Genomic DNA, 20182 nt, shown 5'->3' with positions numbered 1-20182 from the left:
TCAGAAACAATATGTATTAAATTGAATAATCTCATAATTTTGTTTCTCATTTCATGTGTTACGAACAAGTTCGCAAAATGGGTCCCTAGGCCGGCCCTGTTCAGCTACAATGGAATTTCAAAATTCGGCGAATTCACCCGGCGCCTTTCATCTACTTTTTATAAATGTCGGACGCGCCTTTAATGTTTGTTTTTATCATAGCAGGCGGTTTATTTCCAGTATTTCTTTTAAATAGTTTCTAGAAAAGTCTATTTATTTATTTCTTGTATTTCTTTTTGTTCTAGAACTTTGTAGAATTTTATTTAGGTATATAAATGAGTTGTGTATCCGCAATTATTTTAGTTTTAAGTAAATAGTGATAGTGAACAAATCGAATTAGTAAATTAGTCAATGAATTAGTAGTAATTAGAAGTAAATTATCATAAGTTAAGTGTAGTGTATAGTGTGTAAGTAAATTAAGAAGGAAGGGGAAAGTTTATTAATTCACCCCACGAACAGAAAGAGTGTACTTAAATAAATACAAAAAAAACATTACAGAAAACATACAGGAAATTATATTCCTCGTAAAAAGTACGCGGTTTTAAGAACGTGAAATTTAACTGGTAAATTCGTTGAATAATACATATATAGACATTATGCGAGAAAGACCGCGCGTGCCTGCGCATAGGCATACAGTATTTGTATATCGTGCAGGCGTCTGCGCAAAAAGCCAACCGTAACGATGCAGACGCGGGATTTTAAACGCCTACTAACTTTAAAATCAAGTCTCGTATACAATGTTTGTAGCGATAATAAAAATTTGATTCCAAAGTTTAATATAAGGTGTACCTATTTAAATAATTGTAAAAATATTTTAAATGATTTTGTGTACTTTCGTGTAATAAAATAATTTAAAACTCACTTCACTAGATATTAAAACAACAATTTAGATAAAAAAATATGTTAAAATGAATCATGCACTTGTACATAAACGAGATCAATGTACCGTCACTTTAAAAACAACGAAATTTATTTAAATACTTACGAGACTGAGTGAAATAATCACATCATATTTATTCCACACGCTAAATATGTTACCTTCAACGTGTACCAAATACGTTAAAGACAATTTAAATAAAATAAAGTGGGGTTCGGCCGATTGGCTTTAAATTTTTACCAGATACTCTATCAGACACTAAATCCTTATATCTAAGAGGATTTTTGGCGTCTCGCAAGGGATAGAGATAAAAAAAATTCTTAACATAACCTTAACCAACCACGTATTTTCAGCTACTACATTTTTAACTTCTTTCAAGGTGAAGTGTTAAATAAATGCAACTACATTCTTTAGAGACCTTTGGCTGCCTTTGTTGTTGCTTTTAGAGGTGGTTAGGTTAGAAAAATAATAAAAATTTTGCATTTACATGACCAGTAGAACTTCATAAGCAGTTCGGGTCGACAACTTCTTTTTTTAATGTCAATAATATACTTAATATACCGCCTAAGAAAAATCATATGCCTGCTACGCATGCGCGTAACTCCTAGAATTTTGCGAAAATACCGAGGCGTTTCACTCATAGAGATATTACAGATAGAGTAGGCATGTTATAGGCGCCCATACAAGTGGGAGCGTCTGGCCGATAGAAAGAGAGAGAGAATAATTTATGTATTGCTGTCTCTGTCTAATGGCGCATGCGCGTCGATTAGATTTCGTGTACGCACTTTACCGTTGCCCGTTGAATCAGAGACACGCATGCACAGTACGCAACAAAAGAAAGAGATAGAAATACATAAATGATTCTCTTTCTCTTTTCATTCGCGTTATTTTTTTGATTATTTAAATTGGTTTTCTTCTCATTATATGTCCAACCCAATGGAGTCTTTGTGCTTTTATGTATCTCACTATATTTTCCTTCTCTATGTCTTCGTTTTTCTTTGATCTCCTTTCTCCCTCCTGTATAAGTTTCATGTTATAGTTCTCATCATCTTTCCCTCCGTCTTTTCAAGTTCTTCCTTTTTGTTGATTATTGTTGTTACCATCGCATATGTGATTACTGGTCTTATTAGGGTTTTGCACATTTTTATTTTGTTTTGTTTGGTTGTTTTTGTTTTTTTTTAATAGATTTTCCATGTATTGAATAAAGACAGAAATAAACTAAAAAACGTTCTTCTATTGACAGTTTCCTATAATCTGTGTTTGTGCTATTGTGTTTTGGTAGTCGCTAGTTGAGGAAAGTTGGTTAGAAAAGAAAAAACAAAACGATCAAAAATTTTTGAGTTATGTCTTAGAAAATAAGTGGTGGGCTTCTGAAAGCATTTGCTGTATTTCCTCAATCAATTCCTCATCAAACAAATTTTCTATATCTTTGAAAGAATCCCTATTAAATATTTAATTATTTGTATGAACAATTTTCCACAAATAAACTATTCAAATATAGGCATAATAAATAAACAAACCAATTATTAATTCATATTGTTTTCAATTTTTCTATAGTTAAAAGGGTTTAAAAATTTTTTTGATAGATGGCGGTGGCTGCGCTGTTTGTATTGATGCTTGAATCAACACTACTTAAGCCTTAACATCAGTAACATTTCGATATAAGGGTAGAGGGGAGAAACTCTGAGCATATTAGCTTATTGAGGAAGGGCAATTTTTTTGGGTCAACTTAAAAATACATGTATTAAAAAATTTATTACAATTCTAATGTATATATTACATTTCTTCTTGATTTCTTGGAGGTCTCAAATAAGAATTCCTTTTAATGCAATCTACTAACCATCGTATTCCTTCATCCACACCATCACTGTAAAATCACAATTTAATAAAACCCACACGGCAATTGTCAAATTACGGAATAATGACCATTGTTAGCTGAACCGTGATAATTTCATGATTTTTGCGTTCTACGTTACACGTCAATTGTCAACTTATTGACAACATTGACTATTGACTGATGACACGTTGTGTTTAGATGTTTTTCATCTGTGATGAATAAGATGATAGAATTTGTTCTTGACATTTTTTTTAAATTTTGGCGTGAAAAGAGTGTTAGATTATATAATAGGTTAGATAAAAAAATTGACTTTATTCATGGAATATTTTTCTATTTAGGAAATTGAGTAATAAATTTAGTAATTCTTAGTAAAATGTTTAATACTAGATTACATACCCTGTCAATGCTGAAACTGGCATGACCATGCAATCTCTTTTACCAATAAGATGTGCATTTTTATTGAAAATTGGTTTAACTTCTCTTACGCCCATACATTCAGGTATGTCTTGTTTATTTGCCAATACTAATAGAGGAATACCTCCTAAAGATTCACTCGCTATCATTTTATCTAGAAATATTAATTTACCAACATAAACATTTATATTTTAATCACCTTCATAAAAGTTAACAAATCATGGTTATTTCAAACTATAAGAAAAAATTCAAATTGAACTGAAGCAGAAATTTTGCTCTCATCCAGCTACAAAATGGTTCTCTAGATGGCATACCTACATAAGAATAATAACCGAAGTTAGATCCTTAGATATGGTATCTGATAAAAAAACCATCCAAAATTTTGAAAAAAGTATTGATTAAAGGAGAAATTTATTTTTTAAGACTTTAAAGGGGCTAAAGTGGGAGAGAGTGCTTTTCTACACTTACTTAAGAAGAAGAGAAAACAGCAATGGTTCATCATTTAAGCATTTACTAGTAATCAATATAAGGTACAAAATATCTTTATGATAATTCCCAAATATATATCTCATAATGATTCTAAATCCAGACACTGACAGATAGGTTAAACACAATTATTTACTTTGAAAAACTGAAAAATAAACGCTTTTAAAGCACATCAAACTAAAAATTATTATTAACTTGTATAGTAACTTATATCGAGCCATAACTGTGTAATTGGTAAGGTTGTCGAAGTGGTTAATTTCCAACATGGAAATCAGAGATTAGAATCCTCTGCGAAAACAAAATTTTTCCTACTGAGTGGAATTACACCACTCCTATCTCTCTACCTCAAATAGTAGGAAAACAATAGTGATTTCCCAATATTTGTTATTTTTTTTTTTGTGGATTTTGGGAAACTACATAGCCATAATTTTGTAATTATTCAGGAAATTTTTCTTAATCTCTATGAGAACAATCTTCATACCAAATTTCGTCAAATTCTGAGGGGATAAAGTAATTTTTTACATTTAATTTTAGTTATTAGATTTAACCACCCCAATGGTATCACTTAAATAATTATACTAAGATTGAAAAAATACAAAACTACAACAATTTCGAAGTAAAATCGCACTCACCAAATATTTCTTTGGATTCATTTATTCTTTCTCTATCTGAAGAATCAACTATATATATGATGGCATGAGATTCTTCATAATACTAAAAAATACATAGATTGGAGGGTTTAATTTATATATTTTGTATCAATCTGAGAAACAATTACCTTATCCCAAAGGGACTGTAATTCGTTTTGGCCACCTAAGTCCCAAAAATTTAATCGAATTCCCCCTACATCTACTTTACCAATATTCAATCCAACAGTAGTTGTTATTTTACTATGATGAATCGCTTTATAGTTTTTGGTTAATTTTGTTTTTGCAGCTTCTAAATATGTCTAAAATAATACGTTATTTCACTCAACACATAAAATTCTAAAATATATTTACCGTTTTTCCAGCATTATCAAGACCTAAAATTAACACACAATATTCATCTTTTTGTACCATATGCTTATAAAATCCATAAATTAATGTATACATTGCTTACAGCACGAATTTTATAACAGGTTACATTACTTGTTAAAAAATTAAATTATCCTTTTATTTATTTTGATGTAAATGTGTCAAATTATAACCTATTTATGAATAAACATGATTCTCCTGTCATATTAAATATACATAAATACAAAAAGAAGACAAAAGTTTTATGTGGCCTTTTTCTGAAAGGTTATTTGAGACCCAATAATTAGTATTAAATAAATATTTACAACCTATTTATATTGAGGACTAGATAAATGGGATAGCATATTAAGATAAGAAAAGGAAAATTTCTTTATTTACAGAAAATCTTTTTTAAATAGCTGTGAAGTAATTAAAAAAAGCGTATTTTTAACTGTTAATAAATTATTCTCAAAATGAAAATGAAGTTATTTGAACCAAATTATACAATTAAATTTGAGATGTAATATTAGTTGCATAAGCTTCAGAAGGAACGCTTGTTTTGATTGTACATGTGCTCTTCGATTAGCCGTTGGTCGATTCACTCGGTCTCAACATTTCTATACCGTGTATTGACATTGAACGAAACAAGACACGAATCGTTGAACCAATGAAATTGAAGTATTTATAGGTTGAAAGTTATTTTGAGATATTACAAATACCAAAAATAATCAACACTCATTCAAATAAGAGTAATGGACTTTGAGTACGGTAGTTTATTAATTTGAACAAACTCTTAAATTGTAGTTTCCAACAGGTGTGCGGTTTGTTGTGAATGAAAAGTTTGTTGTGATTATACTTACAATGTTTCTAATAATATCACTATTATCGTATGTTTTTCTATAGTTGTACAAATATACTTGCCTAATCGGAAGTTTGATCAATTGTTAATATGTTGATAATATAAGTAATTTAAAAACATTCCCCTTAACTAGTTATACACGATGGTGTCGTTAAAATGTAAAAAAATATTTTGTGTAATTTATTCCGGACTTCTTTTCGTAAGTGATAAATAAAGTTTTATAGTATGTTTTGTATTTGGAATATATTTTTTTTAGATCTCCGGAATTATTTTAATAGTGGTGTCGTCCGTGTTACTTTATAGATTTTTTCATCATTTCGATTATATGCCAGGAAGTATAGTTGGTCCTTTGATAGTATCCTTATTACTAGGAATTGGACATTTATTTTTAACTTGGTTAGGAATAAAAGGACCAACTTTAGAACACACATTTCATATAATTTTGGTAAAATTCGAATATAAAATCGGCCTTGAAATTTTTTATTTTTATATATTTGCTTTTAGTTCATTATTTTCACAATTATACTTATTATTATCGAGTTTACTATTGGTGTATGGACGATGGTTCTACGAGATGCAGTTGGGACTCACTCTGTAGATTTATTGACTGAAGCATTTAACGATATGATCCAAGAAAAATATTATAATAGTAATTTTGCCAAAGTACAATCAGAGGTAAGTTTTATAGGTAAAAAAATAATTGTAGTTCAAAGGCAGCGTGGCCGAGCGGTCTAAGGCGCTGGTTTTAGGCACCAGTCCGAAAGGGCGTGGGTTCGAATCCCACCGCTGTCAATTTTTTTTCTACATGCTAAATACTGCAATGACATTACACATTATATATTCATTTGTAGTTTTGATACAGTGTGATTTAGGACCTATTAATATGTTTGTGTTATTTTTGCTGCAATTTTAAATTAAACGACAATACATATATAAATAAACGATTACGTAATTTCACTACTCCTGTTATATTGATAATCATTGGCGTGAATAAGTATTTAGAATTTCTCAAAAATATTTAACAAAAAATATATGACATAGTCGTCCAGTTAATTTGTAAACGTGCTACTTTGAAAAACATGCAAAGCCACATCATACTTACGAGGGTAGTCTGAAAAGTTCACATCAACCTGAAATTGTCGGAACTTATGAAAAGTTGGGAATATTATATTACATAACGAGTTTGGAAGGTGATACATTTTCTAGTTACTGTGTTACACTTTTCAACGAGTTGTGTACACTATTTTTCCTACGAAACACGTAAAAAATTCTAATGTATGTTTTAAAAAAGAAATTCAATTAAACAAAATCACAAATGTGTTGAAAAGTATACAAACACGTGCGCTGAAAAGTTAAAAAATCCTACATTAGTAATAACACTTAATTTTAACGTTTAAATTATCTTGCAGACCCTAGAATGTATTTGTACACAAATCACAACAAACTTTCAATTTTTATTGTAAACACTAATATAACCTCAAAAAATCATATTGTCTACTTCTTCGGTCTTCTTAAATTTGGCCTTTTGCCATCCATCCAGTTCGAGACCATATGTAACATAAGAAAATGAAGCATTTCATTACATGTATGTTTTGTTATTTTTTAGTAAAAATGAGTGTGTACTATATCATTTTCATAAGTGGTCCAGAGAAAATATATTTACGTATGCTTTGAGACATTCTCACTAAAATTTCAGTAATTTTGTACCATTATTTTTTGTTTGACCATCGTATAATTCCTTAGACCCCATCCGTCATGTGACTAGTTATTGCCAAGCCTTTCATGAAGTCTGTGTTATAATTATGACCCCGTATAATTAACGAACGTTACAATATATTCTAACGACGTTACTGGTAAATGGGATTGGTTACCCTATCTTTTGGATGGTTGCATAAGACGTCTAGCTACCTCTAAAATACCTTATGGTTTCGTCCATGTAACTACACCTCACATATGCCCTTTTTCATATGTCTTTTTGGTATCAAACCGCAGCGTTATTATCAGTTTTTTACATGTCATCACGACTATACCATGTAGACGATAAAATGTCGTTGTCTTGTTGATATCAACCATCACCATGATATTTTCATTATGCTCCGTATAAGTTATTAACGTCTACGCCCTGTATACAATGAAATTCTTAGACCTTATTTCCAATACCGCCGAATGACAAACATTTACTTTCGTCCAAGGACGAAAAATAGAAACACCTTGATTCAAAGGGACCATCAAATCGCCAATAAAATTTATGAAGTCAGAGATGTTTTCTTTATATATTTTACAAAATTATCGAAGCAATCCAAGGTTAAGTCCAACATCCGACATACAAGGCAAATATGTCGATAAAACAACGACAGATACAGAATAAAACACAAACGTTGTAAATCAATTAATAAAATAATTAAGCTAAATTTTCTTTGTCCGAATTGATAAGTTTTTTTTTTAAATATGAATAAGTATGTATCTATGAATTACCTAATAATTCACACCAATTTTGTTTAAATTCTTGATATTGTTAAACGACTAGATCTTGAAAGTTATTTTTCGTCTTCTTTTCTAATATAATCATTTTTCGTTATTATATTATGAGCATTTTTGTTTCGTACCTGAGTTTTCAAAAATATACAAATTATAGCCGTTAAAAATCCTTTTTCAATGAGAATTATACAGTAAAAATTGATTTAAATTAAATTAATTATTAATTAATTAATGAGTAATCAAATATGGAAAATGTATATAAATGATTAAAGCAAATTGCGTCTGTGTTAATCAATAATTAAAAACAAAGGCAGCGTGGCCGAGCGGTCTAAGGCGCTGGTTTTAGGCACCAGTCCGAAAGGGCGTGGGTTCGAATCCCACCGCTGTCAACTTTTTTTGATATACAGTGTGTTCATAAAATAACTTAACTTGCTAATATCTCAATGTTTGTTACTTTACAAAAAAAAGTATACAGGGTGCACCACTACTTCGAAATTACATATTAACAAAAGAAATTGTGATGATGTGAATTGATACAGAAATCTCGTGGTAATTACAGGGATGTTGTGAAAAGTTTTGTAGAAAATCCTTATACATATATCCATTGTAGGGATACTAATCTACGACGAATTAAGGATGAATTTTACTAGGATGATACATCACCACATTTTAGTATTTTTGTTTGACAAAAAATGAAATAGTTGTATGGAAGGGGCACAATGTACTGTGCTGTACTGACTACCTAGTATAATTAATACTGCAGTCGTTCCTGCATTTTTGAAAAATAAACGGATGCATTATTCAAAATTTTATAGTTATATTTGTATTATGTATTAAAAGTATAGATGAAACTAAGTGTGATTAATCAACGTTTCAAAAAACACTCTTCAGATGGCGTCCTTCCCGATTAATGCATTCTTCCAGGCAATTTCTGAAATTGTCCATCACGTCATGAAACATTCTCTCAAGATTTCCAATCGGATCCTCTCCTTGAGTTCTTCAGCTGTAGATCGTTCTTCGTAAACTTCGTTTTCCAGGAATTTCCACAAAAAAAATCACATGGTGCGAAGTTGAGTCATCATTTACTGCATGTTGACGAAGAATCTATAAAAAATGAATTTAATAGTTATTCATTATAGATTGCCTCCTTTCATTTTCGAAAAAAATGGACTTATGATTCCCGATGAGGACATGACACCGAGCGGAGAGGTTGTTAATGAAGTTGAAGAGTATGATCACTTCAGTACCTGAAGTTTAGTTTGCTTCAAGTCCCGAGAGATGAAAATGTACCTCGTTACTCATCTAGAGGATATGAACAAGCTCCTCATTTTCTTCAACCATGACCAAAAACGTTTCGCTGGATTGCCGTATAACTTCAATATATTTGGACAGATCTATCGGAAATTCCAAGAACGCTGAGTTGCGCGTGCTTTTTCCTACAGCAACTCTCACGCGTTTAACATTCTCAGGAGTCCGAACGGATTTCTACCACTGCTATCTCTTTTGGTCGTTGTTTCATCGATATTTTCAAATATTGTCACCCACAACTTGAATTCATATTCTAATGTAAATTGCCTGATTGGGATTAACTTCAAAATGAATACAAAAACAACTCTGAGCTAATGCTTTCACAGCAAACGCTTGGTGTTGTTTTGACCATTGTTGACAATTCATCTTGTTCACCTGTAACCGAGTTTGTATAGTTTTTCCATTTATAATCGCTGCTATTTTTGAAATTTGGCAACTTTTTCGTTTTTTAGCTGGAGTGTTGTGGTTTGGAAGGACCGATTAATTACGTTAGATACGAAGAAGATGCTATCAAATTGTCATATATGTCTTGCAAAGACAATAAAATACCCAATAATGGAGGAACCATTCAGCCATATCAAGACGGTTGCCAAGACGTTTTTCCGTCCTACGTTCAATTACTTCTTTTGGAATGTGCTATATTGGCATTTGTCTGTATTCTCTTACATGTAAGTATATACTTATATATAAGTATATTTATTTTTCATGTTACTTCAGTATATATTGCTGTTATTGTCTTTATCATCTTCAATTTCTTCTGTAACTAAATTCACTGAATATTAATCTTATCAAAGACATTTCAAGGTTATTGTGTTTTGTTTACATTTAAATAATTGAATATCAGATTTTTTCTGTACTTTGGTATGAAATATCGGGAGAGCAGATGAGAATCACATACAAAGTATCCGGTAAATTCAATATCTTTGATTCCTATCGCTCAAAAAGGCTAACAACATGCTAAGTACGAAAGTAGAAGAAAAACTAAGTGAGACAATCAAGCAGCTATCGAATACCTTTACATCAGGGTTGCCATATCTCAAAACTTAGGTAGCAACCCTTGTATTTTGAAAATTATAAATAATAAGTAATATACCTCAGTAATTTCAGTATTGTAACTTCTGTCGCATACTGTATATATTAAATAGTGTGGATACCATCTACATTCCGGCTTAAACCCTCCAGTAATTTTTCTCATTATCTTTGAACCTCACTTCTCAGCTTGTTTTTATTACAAGGGTTGTCTAAAAAAAGTTTCCGACCCTAACCTGAAGAATCAATATCGCTATAACTCTAAATGAGACAATGTTAAGATTTTTAGAATGGATTGAAAAACTTTTCAGACAAACCTTGTAGAAATTGCCGTAATTCACAATGAAAGACCCCGACTAATGCCGAAATTTATCTAAAGAATCTAGTTATTTGAAAACACATTATAAATCGTGAAAAATCGAAAATATTTTCGAGTGTATAACGTCAAAATAAAATTCTACCGAATGTAAAGCAAATAATTGAATTTGATAACATCATATTGTTGATAAAAACATCCTTGCTTACTAATAAATTTCTATTGTTAATTATGTTTTCCGTTTTGTAATTAGTCACGCTATTTACGGATTAAACGAATTTGTGAAAGAACAGTTTAGTCTGATATATACAGATCGACAAAAAAATTAAACATGTCTATATGCAATATCTTTTGTATACAGGGTGATAGTGATGAGAGGGTCATATTAAAAAATTCAAATAATGAATTGAATTGACTATCCATATCGTTTTCTAGTTTATAGTTGTAATTGATAAAATAGAATCAAATATGAAAATTACAGAAATTCGTTAAATTTTTAATTGGTATACGTTTTTTCTAATTGGATTCATAAAAATCGGTTAACCCTGTATATTTTCGTAGCTAGCATTTTCCTCTTTACCAAACAGCATTCACTGTAAGAAAAATTCAACCAAAAAACTTTTCACGACAATGTTAGTTTGTTTAAAACGCCTCAGCAAATTGTTTTGTAATAAATCGTGAGTGTTGTAATCTAAGTTTTAATTCTAAAAAGGATTAAATTAAATAAAATAACATTGATCCCACGAATTGTTCTACGTAGACGCTTCAAATCGGCCTTAATAACTATTTGACCCTCTGCCACGAATTCATGGCGATTCACTTTACGAAACAATAAGTATTTTCTTGATTTTCGACAGACTTATGACATCCAATTTTTTTGCTGACTCTCCTTCTTCTAGAGATTCGTTTATATACACTATCATCACTATCCAGAATCTTCTATTTCCTGGAAATCTCTAATTTGTCGTAAAAAAAGTCTTTTTAGGAATTGTCTCTATAAAAACTTCCAAAAAAATATAAAGTGAATAAACAGACCTTCCAGGAAATACCCGGCGCGTCCACCAAACTTTATCTTCGACAACATATTGGAACAGGATCGGCTTCACGGACTTTATCCATGTACGAGATAGTAACAATTATAATCGCTAATAAAACTTGTTTCTTGTTTCATTACGTTATCAATAATTTGATATTTTTGTTTGTAGTGTTTGGGTCTGTACGTGATTATATCATTCTATAGAACTTTAAGCCAAGAACGATCAAAGAGAGCAGAGAGAAGAGCCCAAATACAACGTCAGTTATCGGGACAGAGCCAACAATCACAAACGTCATTACCTCAGCCTCAAATAGGTGCAGTACCTCCTCCAGCGTGCGTTACTCCATTGTTAAGCACACCCCCTCCATCGGAGATGTCACAACCAGTGCGACCGCCGCGCGAACGTTCAGCTACTCCTCATTCTGCCCCATCAGCGCCACCTAAACATAATTGAGTGCACGGAAAAAAATATTCACCCAAATAATTGATAAAGAGTAGCAGATTTTCATAAAGCACTTTAAGCAGTTGTCTTAGGGATATTTCAAATTGTCGTAGATGGAGTCGTTGAAGGGAGTGGATTCTTCATATATTAAAGTTAACCTAAAAGTAACCATAAATAAGAGAGCATTCAAACTTCTTCACGCTAAACCTTCTTAGTGGGTTAATCTAGTTTCATTTAATCATATTTTATTCGATTGGTCAACATGTCTCGTTTCTACTCGGTTCTCAATCTATTATTTCCGGAAGTTTTTTAAATTTCTATTCTACGCAAAGTTTGAGGCCAACTTTTGGAAATGTTGAGATGTCTTGGAACCTCTTCGATGATCTTCGTCAGTAAAAGGAAAAACGTTCCATTCTATTGTTGCCAAGATAACGAATTGTTCGCAGAGTTTTGAGAATTTTCGGGTAAGTAAGCGTCGTTCGAATATCTCGCCAGCCGCGTCCCATTAAGCCTGGAGCCCTGGGCAATCTCCCTACCCTATCGCCGCTTCTCACTTCGACCAAAAAGAGAGGTGAAAAATCACCAGAAGATTTCGAAAGCTGCGAACCCATCACAATATTTAGCTGGGGAAACTACACAAGGGATCCAAAGCCGAGAAACCAGATGGACAACGACCAGCAGTACGTTGGTAAAAATCAAAAAAAAGCGGGAAAACGGCGAACATATGTGGAGGGTTCTGATTGTCATGTTATCTAGGGTATTTTTGGAATAAAACAGTTCGGGGGTTTAGATGAAAAGAAACACACGCAAAAATAAACGTTAACAATGTTAAGTTTAAAAAACTATGGAGACATAAACGTAACAAAATAAAATAATGGTTTATGTACACAATTTCTGGATTTAAGTGATCCGTCGTCTTTACGTCTTCACAGAATATCATAAATCATTTGAAAATCTGCTGCTTATTTTCAGATTAATACAATCCTCATTTTGTTTCCATGACAATATTTTTTTTTGTAATTTTTAACAGGCTGGTTACTTTTGTTTTTATTTATCAATAAATGAAAATTTAATTATAAGTTAATTTTAATTCGTCACCAAATACATATCTATTTACCATTTGCATCAATGCAAATTATGGGAGTCTTAGGAAACATCAAAGTGTAAGTTATTTTGATCTGATTTGCAGGAGGCCAAACATCCTCGGATTCTTTGAAACCCAAAAAATAACAAAAATTCTTCAAAATAAAAATCCTTTTCATACATTAAGTTTAAACCTGAACAACTTGATTCTTACTATGAGGTTCTAGTACTCTATTCCTTAACTGCATATCCTTGCAAGGATATTTTATTTAATGAAACATCTTGTGATCCTTTGAAACCAAAAAAAAATCAAAAATCCTTCAAAATAAAAATCCTATTGGTACATAAAGTTTAAACCTGAACAACTTGATTCTTACTATGAAGTTCTAGTACCTTATCCCTTAATTACATATGCTTGCAAGGATATTTTATTTAATCAAATATCCTGTGATCCTTTGGCACCCAAAAAATAAAAAAATCCCTCAAAATAAAAATCTCCTTTTGGTACATAAAGTTCAAATCTGAACAATTTGATTCTTACTTTGAGGTTTTACTTCTTAAAATGGTAAAGCAAGGGTTCGACTTAAATATGTAAAATCTTCATCATCTAATTGTATTAATAGCTTACATTTAAAGTGAATGCCCAATATTACAAGCTTAGTAGCCCTGCCAAGGGGGTTTCTCAAATTAAGTTAACATTCCGTTGCAATAATACTTTATTGAATAGGAATTGAAATTTTTTGTTGAATCCCATCTTTTTGATTACATTTTACAATGTTTCTTCAAATTAAATGCGATTTTGACAAATTATAATGTTTATGCCTATAATATGCTCTGAAACTTCAATTTTCTTGTCATAATTATTTCAAAATGAAGAATATTGATAAAGCAATTCATCAGACACAGTCCGAGGTTCAGTGGTCTGCATTATAGAAGACTCTACGTGTACAGCGATATGCCTACTCATTTTATAGTCTGGAGTTCGTGCCTTTTTGAAAACAATGAAATTTTATACTTGAACCCTTTATTGTTTTAGCACAAAACCAAAAGCAGATATGCTTCTTCAGAAATATTCGGCGTAATATGTAACCTCGTACCACCATAACACCAAATTTTACAGTAAACACAAAAAACTAGACAATGAAAAAAATTTATGGAAAGCTTAACCTGTTTTTTAGATAGATAGATAGATGATAAAAATAGTGGCCAGATATCAAATTTAGAGAAAATAATTATAAAAAAACAGTACAAGTAAATTAAGTACCTGCGAGGTTTTCTATTTATACTTTTAAATTGTTTTTGTTTTTCTGTTAAATGCGTTCAGAAATTATGTATCCAATAGTATCAAAATAATGTATCAAGAAAAACGGAGTTTGGTGGTTTGCAACTTTAGCCGACGATAAGATCTAAATAGAAAACCATGATATTTATGTTTCAAAGTACGAAGATTGTACTAATAAATATAAATGCTCCAAAAATTAACTGACATCAACAGTTTTACGTATTTGTAGAAGTGTTTTCTTCTTCTTCTCTTTCGTAGATAGCAGGCTCGTTTCCAAGCTTTATTTAGTTCGTTTTTTTATATGTACGTTTGCACATTTCCCATCCCTAGATTACCTCTGTGGAGTGACGATTATTTTAAAATTTCGTTAACGCTTATCGTTAGCGAAGATAAGAGATTAAAGAAAAATTGTTAAGAGAGTAATTATTTCTTATATAAAAACGATTCTAATCTATTGTGTGAAGCTGGCTTCCTGATGGAGTTGACGTTTAATGTATCGGAGGTCTCTAGCTTATAGTTGGGAGGAAGAACATAACCATTAATATCTATATTGTCAATTTTTGACAGTTCTCTTAAATATAATTAGATATAAGATTTAATATGTCGGAATTTGAACGAATTATTCCTATAAAAATAGAAAAAGGTGAAAGTAGTTCTCATGAAGTCTCAAGTACTAGTGAAACTAATAAAGATTGCCAAAAGAAAGATACTCTTCAGTCCGCTTCTCAGCAAACGAAGCCACATGTTCAGATAAAACCACTTAATGAATCCAAAAGTTACGAGTATTTAAAAAAATATTATGTCTTCGAAGAACGAGGTAAAGATCCAATTGTGAACATAAATGTTCCTGAGAAGATAATCCTTGTAATAGATCGAGCTCAAGATGAACATTGTAGTAACTTTATAGCAAAAAATATCAAATACACACCCATGACTATGTTAAGAAAATCCTTACATCTTTTTGTCAAGTTAAAAAGTATGATTAATAAAAATCACGAATTTGCTATAGTACTTTTAAACGAGAATAATGCTTCTTGGTATATGAACTTCACCTCTGACGTACGAAGAATAGATAATGCTATAGGAACAATAACACAGTGTGAAGTCGAAGATACCTTTGATATAAGTCTAGTTTTTGAAGAAATAATACCAAATATAAAAGTACCAGAAGAAACTGTTGCTCCTCCATATATAATTCGAACTGTGTTATTTTATGGGCGCTCCTATACAGTACCAGAATTAAAATTTAGTGAAGACATTCAGGCGTTATTAGATCATTCATTTTTTATTTTTGATGTGTTAATGACTCACGAACCTATTGATAAGAGTAATCATTGCAGTAAAATATTTGAACGTTTACAAAATATTGATAAAAAAGGAATTTCATATTTTTTTCCAGTTGGGAGGAATACTCGAAGATTACATAATTCTATTGCAAAACTTTTGGGTCACGGATTACAAAGGCCTTTGCAAAAATTACAAAAAATTTGAATGCATCAAATAAGTGTTATTCAAAACAGTTCTTGTTTTAATTGTCTATTGACTATAATTTCCTTACAATGTCTTATATTTATTATCTATATGTATATACTATAGGAGAAACCTCAGTGAAATCTAAAACATTCTATAGGTTTGTTCCAACCCATTAAAAGACCGTTTTGATATGGTGACTATAGATATTACATGTTTCAACTAGGCAGTTACCGTTATACAAACAGTTCTGTTTTGTGTTCCAACTGACTTATTGTGAACTGTTTCTGGGACAGTCTTTTAGATACTTGGTTGAATGTAAGTAATGTTACAAGAACTGTGAAATTGCACAGAAAATATCACTTAAACATGTTCCAAGAATGGTCCAGATTAGCAGGTTGGAATAAACTTTAATAACTCTTAATTGCTGATTTTGTAAATTAAAATAAATAACTAAATTAATAATTAATTTCTGTTGACAAGCTTAGGTTTGTTAAAATTGACTGCTTTAGGTCTGCTATTTCCAAAGTTTTTGTAATTCAATTTCTGCTATAAACTAAAATTTTGTGATTTTGATTAACGTTAAATTCAATCTATATGCATATTGTACTCCTATTTCAATAGAGCTAGAGGCACATAAATGCTAATTTTACAGGAAAGCCAAAACTATTACATCAGGGTCGATAATTTTTAAACAAAAAAAAATAGTAGGGTGAAACCCATTGGAAAAGGGGAAAATATGATAAAAATAAAAGGGAAAGTAATTTACCGCCAATTTAAGGTCGAGATAAACCGTTTTTTACACTTAAAACCTCTATATTATCTTGCTTTTCCAATAGATTTCATCCTATTATTACATCCTCCATATAGTTTAAAGATATTTCTACTGATTAATGATATAAAATGTAATTTTAAACATTATCTTAAAGTATACATTGAACAGAAAATATTAACTTTAATTTTTTTGAGATATGGCACTATTGAAATAGGAGGGATGTATTATGGGGCGGAAATCAACTGTGGGGAAAAATATTTGGAATAGGGTAATGTTAAAAATAAATTAAGATACATTTTTTATAGGTACTTTATTTAAATGTATTTCCTATGTAAGAATTTAATATTTTTAAAATTATAATATACACAATAAAAACATTGAAATATTTGTACTTTCCCTTACAACAAAAGAATGTAAATAAATTGTGTAATATATATGTATGATCAATGACAGTAATTTTTTTACAACTATAATAATTAGTGTAAAGTTAATTTTCTTCTAAAATGGTTGACGTTAGTGGTAGTGGAAGGATAAGTAAACAAATGAAGATAATGTTAATGCAGTGAATAAGGTCCAGACTGCTAAGAAGGTAAAAAGATTGAAAGAACTATCAAAGATCTTTGATCACAAATGGGTTGCAAGCATAGTGTAACAGCACCTTTAGCAGCAAATTTGTATTGATTCAGTTTAATCTGATTCCAATTTCAGGCAATAATCTATGCCACTTTATCGTAAAAGTAGCATTGATGACAATTTCTCAAAAATTTTTTAGTAAAATATATAAATTAGTCAAATTTAAAAAAAAAACAAAGCAGTTGGAATTGATCTCACGTCTTAATTTTTGTTAATTGCATTGGACAGAAAACAAAAAAAATATGAAATGTATAATCTGGATACTAATAATTTATTTCTTGAATACAGTAAAATTTCCTTATTCACGCTTATTTCATTCACGTTTTTTTCACTATTCACGGAGTAAAAAAATGTAACCCAATTCTTATATTTGCAGCTAGAAATTTCTTTAGTCGCGGATCTAATAAGTACATACATAATATTAAAAGGATTCCAATAAGTACCCAACCCAATATCCTTTGTAAATGCCCTCAAATGGACTAATAAAAAAGTAAAATAAATCTTACAAAAACTTTGCCAGAAGTATGTTGTTAAATGATATTGCCGACGACTTTGACATAAGCCGCCTTCGCTGCAGTGTTTTTTAGAATGTAAATAAACAGAATGAAAGATTATTCAATGATGAAGTACATATACATATTTTAAATGTTGCTGTTCCGTTCTATGCTATAAGTCGCATTGTATGTTTTATTTTTTCATCTTTCATATTCCTTATAAAAATTGTGATCGAGGACGAGATGGGTTCGAAAAGATAGAATCAAGCGACATCAGGAATTGCTTGAATCGCAAGATGAAAATTTGACTGAAACCGACTTGGAGGAAATGTTAATTCACAGCCTATCAACAAGCACTGGAAACGTGACATTTAATTTGAAAAATTTTAGTGAAGGTTTAAGAAAGGCAAATGAGCTTTGCGATTTCTTAATGAACATTGATCCGTCCTTATTTTTAAGTGGCAAATTGCTAATGTGACTGCTCCATATCAGTCTGAATTGAAGGAGCTTTTAAAAACTGCCAAGCAAGATAAAATTACAAAATTATTCAAACCATTACCTAAGCCTAAAAATTAATCAAAATGTTCAAAAACTTAAATAAAATTGATTTATTTTGTCACCTAGGAACGTATCCCCCATAATCCTATACAAATTACCATTCCGTATTCATGGTTTCTGTATTCGCGGCATATTTTTTGAACATATACCCCGCGAATAAAGAGCTTTTACTGTATTGTATAAAAAATGTGTACAGAACTAGGACATGCAATTGAAAATAAGCAAAAGTAGACTAAAAACTGAGATCAAAAACAACATTGAAAAGCTCAAATATTAAAATGTAGTATAAGTAAGGTAAAATTAATAAATTTAATTGTTGAATATAACTTATCTTTTGATTACTTCTAATGCATAGCAAACTACATATTCCAGCGATATTTGAGTGCAAAGTCTTGTCCATTCACAGAATATGTTGTGTTGAATTTTTGATAGCTCCTTTGGATTATTTCTCACTGACTCTCTGTCGATAAGTAATTTTTGTAATTTATTTTTCAGCCAGATATCTATAAAATTCACGATTAACTTCTTATTATAGTGGTGAAAACAATAACACAGATAGAATTTAATTTGAGACATAGACAAATGACTTCTTAGTTCTTTTATTGTCACTTTTACTTTGTTATGCCAGTATTCGTAATCTTCAGTTTCCAAGATCTTCGCGGCACTCCGGTTTATCAAATATTTCTTCAATTCACTATTAAGTCGATTCTCAACAAATTTCACTATATTTTCTTTATTATCATCGATGCAACTAATTGTAGCAACGATTTCGTCTAAAATAGTACAATCTGGAATGTCAGAAACAGGTATTTCATCGTCATTATAATGAGCTCTCTGAATGACTTTATTATAAAAAGTTTCTAGTTCTTGTCTGCGTTCTTCTTCTCTCGTTTTACGATTTAAAACATTAACTTTGTACTTATATGGACTCATTATTTCAAGTTTTTTCTTGTGAAAACTTTAATTCTAAATACATTAAAACACCTACAATTTCAATTCTCGAAATGAGGTTAGATAATTAGAGCTGTTACTACTTTGGGTACATTCCAGTAAGCAGACACGACGCCTGTAATACTATAATGGACGTTCCACATAGCGACTACGATCGTAGTGGTTGCGACGTCATAACTAACGTTCACGACGATCCTTATCATAAGGTGGGTTGAAGTGAGTGTTGAAATCATTAGTGGAAATTTTAAAACTCAAGAAACGCAGATTGCAACCATCAGTTGAGAGAGAAAAAATTTTTTCAACCGTTGAAGCTAAGCAAACGAGAAATTCACGAGTTTAACTTGACATACAAAAAAATCATTTAGTCGAAGGTACCTACGGCTAATTATTCCAGCTTGTTTAATCGGATACAAAAATGAGCGATGAACTTTTTCTTTAGAAATACTAATTCAGATTTGAAATAAAGATGCCTAATATGACAATTCGACCTAGTGCGCATGTGTCACGGTACGAAATAAGCTTGGAGATTGCAGCATGGTTCTAACCCTTAAATTGCATTAGAAAACTGTTTCTCGTATGCCAAGCATGTAAGTGCTGGATTTAAAACTCTTAAAAAAACGTGTATAGTGACAAAAATATTGTTTGTTTATAACTATCCATATATTTTAAGTGCAATTTCAAATAAGAGTTTAATTTACTAATCTACGGCTGCTTCCAGCTTGCTACTACAGCGCCATCTTAATTTTCCCCTCTTCAACGGACACTTTTTGATACACTGAGATGGTTCTCTTCACGTCTACACTCCATACCGTGTCCAAAA

General features: G+C 31.0%; 3 protein-coding genes and 2 non-coding genes across 5 annotated transcripts; 4 read left to right on the top strand and 1 right to left on the bottom strand.

Annotated features, from left to right (window-relative positions):
* Window positions 1–2656: 2656 nt before the first annotated feature.
* On the bottom strand, window positions 2657–4872 carry LOC130452734 (ADP-ribosylation factor-related protein 1). Its single transcript, XM_056792152.1, has 5 exons — window positions 4655–4872; window positions 4432–4602; window positions 4286–4367; window positions 3150–3321; window positions 2657–2783 (listed from the first exon to the last, which is right to left on the bottom strand). Exons 1-5 carry the CDS (start codon window positions 4745–4747, stop codon window positions 2693–2695), a joined length of 609 nt encoding a protein of 202 aa, XP_056648130.1. The 5' UTR covers window positions 4748–4872; the 3' UTR covers window positions 2657–2692.
* Window positions 4873–5267: 395 nt separating this feature from the next.
* Window positions 5268–13195, top strand: LOC130452733 (uncharacterized). Its single transcript, XM_056792151.1, has 5 exons — window positions 5268–5706; window positions 5764–5952; window positions 6012–6182; window positions 9746–9961; window positions 11844–13195. The coding sequence occupies exons 1-5, from the start codon at window positions 5650–5652 to the stop codon at window positions 12126–12128; spliced, it is 918 nt and encodes a 305-aa protein (XP_056648129.1). The 5' UTR covers window positions 5268–5649; the 3' UTR covers window positions 12129–13195.
* Trnal-uag (transfer RNA leucine (anticodon UAG)) lies at window positions 6220–6299 on the top strand. Its single transcript has one exon. It is a non-coding gene; the product is annotated as a tRNA-Leu (tRNA).
* Trnal-uag (transfer RNA leucine (anticodon UAG)) lies at window positions 8295–8374 on the top strand. Its single transcript has one exon. It is a non-coding gene; the product is annotated as a tRNA-Leu (tRNA).
* A 1805-nt stretch (window positions 13196–15000) lies between the features above and the next one.
* LOC130452837 (BRISC and BRCA1-A complex member 1-like) lies at window positions 15001–19426 on the top strand. Its single transcript, XM_056792313.1, has one exon. It carries the CDS (start codon window positions 15082–15084, stop codon window positions 15970–15972), a length of 891 nt encoding a protein of 296 aa, XP_056648291.1. The 5' UTR covers window positions 15001–15081; the 3' UTR covers window positions 15973–19426.
* Window positions 19427–20182: the final 756 nt, after the last annotated feature.

This window comes from Diorhabda sublineata, chromosome 2, assembly GCF_026230105.1.
Source record: "Diorhabda sublineata isolate icDioSubl1.1 chromosome 2, icDioSubl1.1, whole genome shotgun sequence".
NCBI lineage: Eukaryota > Metazoa > Arthropoda > Insecta > Coleoptera > Chrysomelidae > Diorhabda > Diorhabda sublineata.
Note: the sequence above shows the minus strand (reverse complement) of the source record. Positions and strands in the feature narration are given on the sequence as shown.

What these genes read in the sequence shown, in the direction of transcription:
- LOC130452733 (XM_056792151.1), top strand. Translation starts at nt 5,650, where the DNA reads ATGGTGTCGTTAAAATGTAAAAAAATATTTTGTGTAATTTATTCCGGA. An exon ending in ACACATTTCATATAATTTTG is followed by an intron (nt 5,953 to 6,011) that starts GTAAAATTCGAA and finishes ATTTGCTTTTAG; the next exon opens with TTCATTATTTTCACAATTAT. An exon ending in TTGTCTGTATTCTCTTACAT is followed by an intron (nt 9,962 to 11,843) that starts GTAAGTATATAC and finishes TTTTGTTTGTAG; the next exon opens with TGTTTGGGTCTGTACGTGAT.
- LOC130452837 (XM_056792313.1), top strand. Translation starts at nt 15,082, where the DNA reads ATGTCGGAATTTGAACGAATTATTCCTATAAAAATAGAAAAAGGTGAA.
- LOC130452734 (XM_056792152.1), bottom strand. Translation starts at nt 4,747, where the DNA reads ATGTATACATTAATTTATGGATTTTATAAGCATATGGTACAAAAAGAT. An exon ending in TACAGTCCCTTTGGGATAAG is followed by an intron (nt 4,368 to 4,431) that starts GTAATTGTTTCT and finishes TGTATTTTTTAG; the next exon opens with TATTATGAAGAATCTCATGC. An exon ending in TGAATCCAAAGAAATATTTG is followed by an intron (nt 3,322 to 4,285) that starts GTGAGTGCGATT and finishes TAATATTTCTAG; the next exon opens with ATAAAATGATAGCGAGTGAA.